A 10,364-nucleotide genomic window follows, 5' to 3' on the forward strand; every position below is an offset into this window, starting at 1 on the left:
CTACAAGAATGTACCAAGTCATAATCTAAAACCGAGCATATGCTACCCAGCAGCCTGACATCATCTAAAACTGGACCAACCAGGCCTACTTGACTAGCTCCCCAAAGAAAAGAGCTGCGATGACTACGAAATTGCATTATAGTGGGCTAAATTTAGCAGCCTCAACCGGAGAAAGAATACATCTCGTAAAAGACTGCTAGAGGGCGGCTAAAATTCAGCTAGGTGTGTTGTAATCAAGTGAAGCTTTCAATGAATGCGAAGGTTGTCCTTAGTGGTTACAACCCAATAGCCCCATATTGATCCAAGTGTAATAACGCTGATGTCTAGTATTGAGCAGTGATCAAAAGATCCAGACTCTTTTGTGACTCAGAGGACAACAAAGATTGCTCAGATCGTGCATAAAATGAGGCTGTCTTCATATCAAGGAAGAAGAGGATAAGGCCGGCCACTGTTAAATGGATTGTGGCATTGGGAAACACTGTAAGGGTGTGAGAATCCATAGATTCAAGAAGATGAGATTCTGTGGGGTACTTAATGTGGTACTTGTAGCTTGTTGTGATGGCAAGCATGCTCATAAAGAACTAGGGTATGTTTTCTCTCTGAGCATTGACGTTAATCAGGAAAGGAAAAATTATCAAGGTACAAGCGTGTGGAGCTGTTTAGCCCATCCTTCGAGAACTAAGCCTCCGAAAACTTACGCCTCTTGTATACAACGCTGCTCCCTTCAGTAAAACACCAGTGGACTGCACATAAGTTGTATATATCCATGGCCAATCTTAACAATCATCCATTGCCCACACACTTGTGTCAAGTTTCTGAAGAAAGGTGAGTCAGAGATCTGTTCAATCATTAGAAGAACATCGCCAAGGCTGAGCATCATCCCCCCTGTTCAAACCATAAATTCATTTGTTCTTCATGTCAAATCTTCCCTAATCTTAACACATTCATCAGTGCACTTAACAATCCATTCCCATCCTTAGAACTAAAAAAGACTTCTAGTCATTCTCCCAGTCAGAGGGGTTAAATTTTCATGAACAAATCTCAAAATCATTTCCCACACAAAGATGTGTATTTCACTCCATTTTGCATTTGCAAGAGACACTGAAAACAATCTAATACATTCCAGGCAAAGTTGATACAGGTGTGATAACTTATTGAAAACCAGAGCTTTCCTCAGCCAGAATATAGGACATTTGTCTCAATCTATCACATAGACCTGTACGGTTATAGACCCTTTTCAGGGCCAACGTTATGTCAGCGAGAACTGATAAATCGCTACTCTGCACTTCAACATCAACTTCTTTAGATGAACGAAGGCTATTAAATACACCGTTGAGCATATGCAGCACGATCTCCAATATGTCTTCATCATTGGATACATTTTCATCATTTAACAAAACCTGCAGAATTAAGGACAAAAAGGTTGTCAAACTCTACATGTTTGCAAATTGGAATGTGGGCCCAATGTACCTGTGCATACTGAAAGGGACAGCAGCTCACCTTTATAATTGATGCAGCTCCTCTGATGTCTTGCTCCAATGCTTTTGATCCAAGCTCATTGTTCAAAGTTTCAAAGTCCTGCATGTATCTCAGGAGCTCTGCTGCAGGGCTTTGCAGCAGAGTATTAGTCTCCATCATAGACTGCCGAAGGTGCAGAACTTTCTGCAAAAGTTCACCGATAAGAGCTACTGCAAGTGGCCAATTCTCGGCTGTGAGTAACAGTTTTGAAAGATACCTGTCCAAAAAGCAGCTTTGCAAGTTAAAATCACAATGAAGCAACACAAGCACTTCCATCTCATGACCTTATCAAAACTCATGGTTAAACAGTTGTAATCCATACATTGCTGTGGGTTGAGCTGTCTTTGAACGGAGAGAATGCCAAATTTCTCCACGTTCCTCTGGCCATCTTAAGACGAATTCCTCAGGTTGAAACAGTACTGACAAAGCAATAGGTAGAGAAAATTCAACAGGTTGACTCGCCTGAGCCATCACCAAATCAGCAAGAGCAAATCTGAGTTTACGAAGGGGATTTTGATACGCAGGGGATTCACCAGTGGCTCCTTCAGCCTCTAATCCCTTATTCAAAGATCCTTTGGAAACACCCTCACCCCAAGATCCTCTGGAAACACCCTCGCCCCTGATTTTATGACTTGATGCAATTTTATGATCAGCCTTATCGATTCTGCTTTTAGGCTGCTGTGAAGTCTCTCGTTCATAGATCCCAGCAGCTAATACAGAAGATGAACCATCGAATGCTTCAAATTGAGAATGTAGCTTCCATAACAAGGGAGCAATATTCTTTGTTTTCAGAAGAATGGTTTCTCTAATCTTTGAAGAGCCTCTGTGACCAGTTGTCAACAAAACACTTATTTGCAACAAACTGTCCACTAGCTCTGTCTCTGTCACTTGGAATGGATCTACTTCAAAATGCAAGCTGTCTTCCAAGTCCTCTTGACATTTTTCTCTGGTCAAACCCTGATTTGCCATTTTCATTCCTCTCCGAGCAGTGCTCCAAGTTGCAACGGGTTTTAACAAGGGCATCAGTAGATAATCCTCTGCGAGTTTCGGCTCTAAAGCAAACAACTTGCAGGCCAAAGACACAGCTGTGAAATAAATATTGCATAATGCTGTGCGTGATGTCTCACCCTCTTTTGTATCCATAAGCTGTGAGTAAAGAAGTAGAAGGGGAAATAGTTGTGGACATATGGCCTTGAAATAAGCATGAGCAGTAGCAATGGATTTTGGAATCTTGGCCAAGTGAGCAGCTACCTTGTCGTACAATTCCACATTGCCCTGGAAAAGCCCACCTCTAGCCATGTCACAACTTCGGCAGCTTTTTACCACATCTGCCGATATGTCCCCACAGTTAACGCCAGACACTACAGCTTGAACATCACAAATTCACAATCACGGACAAAGCATGTACCATGAGAAGCATGGAATTGGGCGCTGTGAAATAATTTGCGTCTTTCCTTTGAGGAACTTCAAAGTTCAGTTCAAATGCGAAAGACAAAAACATCATAAAAACTTTTGATCCCTTTAACCCCAAAAGACGAGACTGATACATGGACAAAAACTTCAGATGAGAGATACATAAAGGGCCAGTTTGTGCACATAAGTATGGCCACTATTAATTTATTGGCTTGACCTAAGGGGGGTGGCACATCTTTGAGATGCTGTTTATTGCATTGCCTGTTTGATCTTCAATGAGAAGTGTTGTTCTTTGTTCCCTCCCCCTTCTCAATGCTGCCCTCAGCTCAACCTCAATCGTTCTGTCTCTATCAATTGCTCCCCCTATCCCGCCCCCCAATCCTCTTTGTATAATTTATGCTCTCTCCCTTCTCAGTCTTTATTGTGGGTGATGTCAATTATTTCAGCCTCCCTCCTTGTCTTGGGCACCTAAGTTTTGGCCGCTTTTCTCTGCTCTCAGATAGTGCCTGGGTTCGTGACAAGGTTCAGATTTTTATAACTAAAAAGTTAGCTCTCGGTTGCTGCAGAGTTTCTCATGCATTGTTGTGAGGATATGTCTCGTCTGAGATGTGATAAGAGCGATGAATAGATGCGATAATGCATGTAAGTATTTTAATTAATGGACATACCCCAAAACGAGAGAGCAAAGACATAAGGGTAAATGCACTTCCCAAGGTTGTGAGGCAACAGACCTTGGCAGCACGACCGACCAACTCCTCTAGAACAGAAGCCACTCCTCCTACTCGCATGACAAGTTTTGAAAGTTCCTTTCCTAATTCGGATTTCAGCCACCCTGGTGGATCAGGAGAACTCCGGTGCAACAGTACAAAACACGCCTCAACCACCTGTCGTACGGGAAGCTTCTCAACTATCTCGTTTATCCTTTCACCAGCGATTCCTTTGGAATACTCGTCACCCTGGAAATCTCCGGCGTGGGGACCGTGCGCAAGCTGGAGGTAAGCCGCCATCATATCCCACAGGAAAGAATTCATGACAAGGTGGCCAAGTGAAGATATAGCAGTACCAGGGGTTTCATGGAATCCCGCCATGTTCGTAGATTCATTCCAAATTAAGGAAGCCAAAACTTCAGCAGAAATAAGCAAGGTTCCACTTCCTGACGCCAAAAGCGTTTCTACGTTGCGAGAAAGCAAACAATTAGAAGCAGCGAAGCTAGACAGATGCTCGGACATAGCAGACGCAGCAGCTAATAAACTTGCGTTTCCTGATAGCTTGTGTCTGCCGAAGCCCACGCCAGGGCTCAAGTGAGGGCAAATGCCCAATCGCACGAGGAGCTCCACGACAGCTTTCACAACATTCCAGTCTGGAGAAGAAGGAGCAGGACCCTGTCCAGCCAAAATGGATCTGTGGAAGCTGTCGATCAACGTGATCGTACAGCCGAGGGCCTCAGCAACCTGCCTGCTGTCTCGAAAAACTGAATCCTGCCCTTGGTTTCTTATTGTCAAGAGCAGCGAACGAGCCTCGTTTAGAGGGTCGTCTTTGCCATTCGCCATCTGCTTTCTACGTGACAATCACCAAGCCTGCACACGATCACGTTTCTAAGACTTTCTACAATCACACAAATCAAAATTGTCTGCTTCAATTCAAAACTGTTTGATGAAAACTCAATCATTCCTTCAATTCAAAGCAGGACATTGCCTCAACGGAATCCCAATTTGCCCCTAAAACTTCCAGTTATTTGCAGAATCAACTCCCACTTTATTATTTCCAGAACCAACTCCCAGTTTACCTTAATTTGGAAGAAATTCCTCCACACACGTTCCACACCCCCACCCCACACTCAAGGGGCTATTATCAACTCTCTCACACACACACAACCATAAGTTTTTTGGCATGCTGTAGTTTGTTTTGCATTTCTCTATCTATGGGGATTGTGCAAGGGCTTTAAATGAATACTATCATGAAAGAATAACGTGAGAGGGGATTTAAAGGTTGTCCTAATCAGTGTTCACAGAAAACCTAGAAACTATATTCAATGAACCTGTAACATTTTCATTTTCACCTGTAAAAAATATTTTCTCATATTTGTAAAATGTGCAAAATTTTAGGCAATTTAGTTATATTTTAGCTAAAAGGTCGGCAAGTTCTCAGGAAAAACCTTCAAAATTTGAACCCCAAGTTTTGTGATTTGTTGAGAAAAATGTTTTCTGTGAACACTGATCCTAATCTAAGGGTGAGGTTGTCCTTAAATGAATGCTATCATGGAATATTGTGAGAGGGGATTTAAAGGTTTTCCTAATGTAAGGGTGATGTTGTACCATCCCCTTTGGCACGCCTAGTGAAAATTTCACCTTGTTTACCACTGCCTACCTCCTAGAAGATTGAAACTCCTTTTCACCTTGTTTACCACTGCCTACCTCCTAGAAGATTGAAACTCCTTTTGTGAATTTCCACTTGTAATTTTGTGAATTTTCACATGTAATTCTTTTAAAATTTTAATTAAGTTACGCATTTAATTACCATTTATGAAAGTCAACTCAGCCCAATTGGCCTCATTTCAAGTTGCTGGACAAATTTGCTCAATGTGAAAATAGGGCCTTTACCAAACAAGTAAATAAAGTCAATGCTTATGCTCCTTTTAGATTATAACTTGGTACATTCTTGTAGTGGAAGTCAGGAATCCTACCATTTATTAGTGTAGTTTAGGAGGCTGTGTTTATGAAGTTATAGTTTAAATATGTGACTAAAGAAATTCAAGGAAAGAACACATGTACTTGGATTTCCAAGCCCACACATGCAAAAACTATAATGTCTACAATTGTTATCCATTAATAGATGTTGATAGTTATGTTGGGGTTCTTCTATGCTTTTTTGTGAAAAATGTGTCCCCCGTTATGGAATTTCCTCTTTGATAAGATTACCTTCCTCAAAACTTAGATTACAAAAAGGAACATCAAAAGCATTGCAAGTTAATGCACAGAAGTGAAACGCTCATTAGAAAATGCAAACCCTTTGCAATTCATACTCCCGGATTTGACATGTGTTTAACTAGTAGACTACAAAGAATGGGTGGTGAGGATTTAACTACGATGATTAGAGCCTATGGATTGCCATGGGTTTCATACTAGTGCTTATAGTAAATACACATGCTTTTCTCTTGTGCTCTCTTGGAGTGCTCACCAATCGCCCAACACCCATGTCACGACAACTAAGAATGATAGCTACAATCAAATATACAAGAATCCATGAAATGTAAATGGTGACTCTCAAGAAACATTACAAGTAGATGTACAGGAAATAAGCATCACACAATAGAAGAAAGGTAAGACTTATTATCTTCATTGGCATTATCCAATGTATTCATTGTCATACTTATTTGTGATAAACTATGATAATCTAGTGAAGTACGTCCACCCATGAACATGCACTATGCTGTGATGTGAATTGTAAAGGATCATAGACTTGTGAACCATGGGTGCCACAAAGTTAAACTTCATGCTCCAAAGGTTTTCCAAACATCTCTACGTCACCTATACTAGGTTGACACTCGAGGCTGACTCTAGATCTAAGGAGTGGGGTACGAAGCAAACTACACTAAGATATAAAAATCCTCATTATTGATTGTAATGGTCTTATATTTTCAAGCGAAGATTCACAGCATGTTAACAGCTTTCTTTGAGCCTCTCCAACAACTTTGCCATGGAAAGACTATACAATTGTATGTAGCAACCACATGTAACTTGGTTTCATGATGCACCCAATAGTCTCATGTGCTGCAACCTAGGGGTTTCCGTGACCAACTAGGAGTAGTTTTTTGGTTAATCTTGATTGCTACTCACCAGTATATGTGAAGTCCCACGATGAATATCTTTGTCATTACATATGTTGGGTGCATCACACATGATTAGATAATTCTTTATTTTAGTTATGGAGGTCATGACTCACCTAGTTAAATAACTGTGTACATTGGGATGGCAATTATTAACATCCCCTCCCAGCCACAATTGTTGTCAATAAGTCAACATGTTAAACATAGTCTTTCTCTACATATATCCAACAAAGATTATGTGTAGAGTATAGCATGACTCACAATTGTTTAGATTTCTTCCCAACCTGCCATCTTCTTTTCTCTGCATCATAAATCCATTGTTTCATTGTGTTATTAAGGGATGGATGGTTTACATCAAAGATCCATCGCCTCATTACATTATCTTAAATACCTTATCCTATTTCTCAGTCTCCCAAAGGGATGACGTTCAATGGATTTTATATCTAATATTCCCATTGATATATTGGCATACATTGCTATCACATTTATACATTGTTATGACATTGATTCACTTTTACAAAGTCCCAAAGTGAGCTCTCCTTCATGGGCAATTCTAGAAGATTACCTACTATTGGAGAAGGCCCTGGGTTGCTACTACAGGTGCTTTTTCTTAATTGCTTTTGAGAAGTGGGCCCCACACCTAAAAAAGTAGGGGCCTACTACTTTACTTCATTAGGTGTGTGGACCCACCTAGAAATGTTGAGTACTCTCTCTCTCTCTCTCTCTCTCTCTCTCTCTCTCACACACACACACACACACACATGTGCAATATGTCTTCTCTATTTTTCTAAGGACTCCTCTTGTCCACCTCAACGAGCAAAGCATTAGTGTAGGCCCTAGGGTAATTATCCTAAGTCATCGTAGGACTACTTGGCATTATGCCTAAATGCCTTACCTTGGGAAGGGGGCCTCCTAATTGCGCCAACTATCACCTAAGATTTGGTAGCATTACACTAAAATCCAAGCAGTGGGCAGACTATCTAAGATTGTGACCATCATTGGGAAGTGCTAATCCCATGCCTACTTTAAATATTTGGCTCCTAACTCAACCCTCAGCTACAACCTAATACTTAATAGTGTTACATGCCATTGAAAGATTTCTTCTTCCTTTCAATGCCTTGCTACCCTAGCTACCTTGAACCTCAATGGCATTTCACTGCTGCAAGGCCCAATCTCCCCTTCCTCCTCAGCTCAATGGTGCTCTCTACTTCTGCCCTCTACCCTTTTATCCCTGTGGTCATGCTACCTGCTCTTATCTCCATCCTGAATCCCGGTGGCCATGCTACCCGCTCTTATCTCCCTCCTCAATCCCCCTTCCCTCTCAAGTAAGTTGAGATCAGACAGAGGTGGAGAGTTCACATCAACTGAATTCGAAAGTTACTGCAAAAGTCACGGAATCAAGAGGTAGATACCCCCGCCACATACATCACAACAAAATGGAGTAGCAGAATGCAAGATGCGTGTCATCTGCGAAATAGGCCGGAGTATGATGAAAGGGAAAGATTTGCCAAAGACTTTCTGGGCTGAAGCATGTAACACTGCAGTTTACATCCTGAATCGTAGCTACACGAAGGCTGTGAATGGGATGACTCCACTGCAAGCCTTTTCTGGTAAGAAACCTTCAGCTGCTCATTTCAGAGTTTTTGGATGTGACTGTTTTGTGCATGCCCCTATGTGGCTTGTTAGATATCATGGCAAACCTGGCGTTCATCCCTTCAAATGCAATCATGGAACCCTCCTCTCCTCTCGTTGAACCTAAGGTAGCTGAGGTGGCATAGGTGATGTGGCATTGTGGATAAGTGGATGACATGGTAGCCTCACGAGGCTGTTGATGTGGTAGTGTAGATAGGGGTGCCATGTGTCTATCTAGCTAACCAACCCTAGTTGATCTCACCTACCTTATCGATAAGGCTGACCCACGGTTTAATAGACCCGAGTTAGTTTAACCATAGTTAACTTGGGATAGGTTTATCCTTATCTTGCCACATGTTGGAGAAGGAGGGCTACCAAAATCTATGAAGATTTTGATAGAATCCTCGAGATTTTGTCGTTTGGAGCTTTTGGACGTGGAGGCGACATGGCAGAGAGAGTCACGACGCACTGGCGGAGATGGAGCTGGCTCAATGAAGACCATAGCATTCATGTACAAGCCAAGGTAGTCCACCTACCAGAACAAGGCAAATGGCAGGTTTTCCTGCAAAATTTCATTTTCCCTCCCCAAAAATTCATTTGCCAAGTCTACCATCTCCCCCTTGAAAATAAGTTCTTGTTTAGAGAGGGTTTTTTAACTTCTTCTTCTTCAAACAATTTCCATGGGGATGAGATGAGGAAAGTGGTGGATTGGGCAAGTAGAAGGCACTTGATGTACACCTAGATGCTACCATGGAGGTTGCCATATATCAAATGAATGCCACATCAATCTCATCTTCTCTACAAACGTCAATTGTTGTGCATGAAGGTCTAAAAAGTTGGCATCTATTACTTCTTTCTTTCCAAAATATCCCCAAATTAAAAATAATGCAATTTTTCATTAAGAGAAGTATAAGTTTCATAGGGGAGTGGTTTAGATTTTTTTGGGAACGTCCCAAGAGTGAAACTTTTTGCTATCTCCATGTAGTAGTAATTTTTATGAATATCTCATCTAATGGACATCGAACCTTGAATAGTAATCTCCATGTATAAGGTGAAATGCCTCAATTTTGCTTGTGCATCATTCATATGTGAAGGAAAAATACACGTTGGTTAATCCTTGAGAGACGGTGCAGTATTGAATTCATGCCAAACTTTACAAGGATCTTATTCACTATCACACAAATGATCTTGGGACGTTTCAAGTAAATTTAACATTCATTATCACAATAAGAGTTATTTTACGTAAGATTCTACTAACAAAGAATACACCAGACCTCCATGACATCCTTGCTAGCCTTAGTTAATATTAGTGACTTTAGCAGCTTTCCTCACAAGGCAACTATGGGCCACTTATGGCATCGCCACTCATTGGACTATATATTAAATATAATGTACAATTTAAAATTTAAACATGAAAATATAATAGTGTACACACACACACACACACACACACACACACACACACACACATCGAGATAGGATCACTTCATTCATCAAATAGGATCAATTCAACTAGAAGAATTCCAATTTTTTTCTCAACATGTAAATGTGGAGCTGAGATGTAAATTGTTTATGCACTAAAAGCTTTTACAATCTTGAGTCAAGTAGTATGATTTATTTTAGAGTAGAAAATCTTTCAAATTTCCTTTCTTAAAATCCCAATTAAACTTTTAAATCATTCATAGGCAAGCTATGATAGAATGAAAAAATATATGTGTCTGAGAATATAGAATCATTAGCTAATGGAACCCCAAAGAGAAAAAAGTAGAGACCAATCCCAATAGTACAAATGAAGTCCTAGAACATCAAAAAAATAATTTGATGATGTCCAACAAGATTAGAGATCAATGTATACAAGAAATCATAAAATCATTATGTCAATGCCAAAGAGATCAATATAGAGAGAAAAGAATTCTCAAAATTAAGAAAATGTAAGAAGAGTACCTACTTATTGCTATAGGAAAATTCCACTAGT

At 40.6% G+C, this 10,364-nt stretch overlaps 1 protein-coding gene across 2 annotated transcripts; it reads right to left on the minus strand.

The window, feature by feature from the left end:
- Positions 1–1,125: 1,125 nt before the first annotated feature.
- On the minus strand, positions 1,126–4,804 carry LOC147887009 (uncharacterized). Of its 2 annotated transcripts, XM_087394955.1 has the most exons (5): positions 4,718–4,804; positions 3,600–4,508; positions 1,841–2,793; positions 1,501–1,735; positions 1,126–1,400 (listed from the first exon to the last, which is right to left on the minus strand). In XM_087394955.1, exons 2-5 carry the CDS (start codon positions 4,479–4,481, stop codon positions 1,152–1,154), a joined length of 2,319 nt encoding a protein of 772 aa, XP_087251081.1. In that variant the 5' UTR covers positions 4,482–4,508; positions 4,718–4,804; the 3' UTR covers positions 1,126–1,151. The 2 variants fall into 2 exon arrangements, with proteins under 2 accessions (XP_087251081.1, XP_087251082.1); XM_087394956.1 differs by lacking the exon at positions 4,718–4,804 and having other exon boundaries at positions 3,663–4,603.
- Positions 4,805–10,364: the final 5,560 nt, after the last annotated feature.

Source organism: Dipteris shenzhenensis, chromosome 23 (assembly GCF_047967505.1).
Source record: "Dipteris shenzhenensis isolate YYH24624 ecotype China chromosome 23, Dip_SZ_1.0, whole genome shotgun sequence".
NCBI lineage: Eukaryota > Viridiplantae > Streptophyta > Polypodiopsida > Gleicheniales > Dipteridaceae > Dipteris > Dipteris shenzhenensis.

Coding starts and splice junctions, on each gene's coding strand:
- LOC147887009 (XM_087394955.1), bottom strand. CDS start 4,481: ATGGCGAATGGCAAAGACGACCCTCTAAACGAGGCTCGTTCGCTGCTC. Junction 2,794..3,599: donor CTTTGCTCTCTCGTTTTGGG/GTATGTCCATTA, acceptor GGGCTTTTCCAG/GGCAATGTGGAATTGTACGA. Junction 1,401..1,500: donor GAGCTGCATCAATTATAAAG/GTGAGCTGCTGT, acceptor TTAATTCTGCAG/GTTTTGTTAAATGATGAAAA.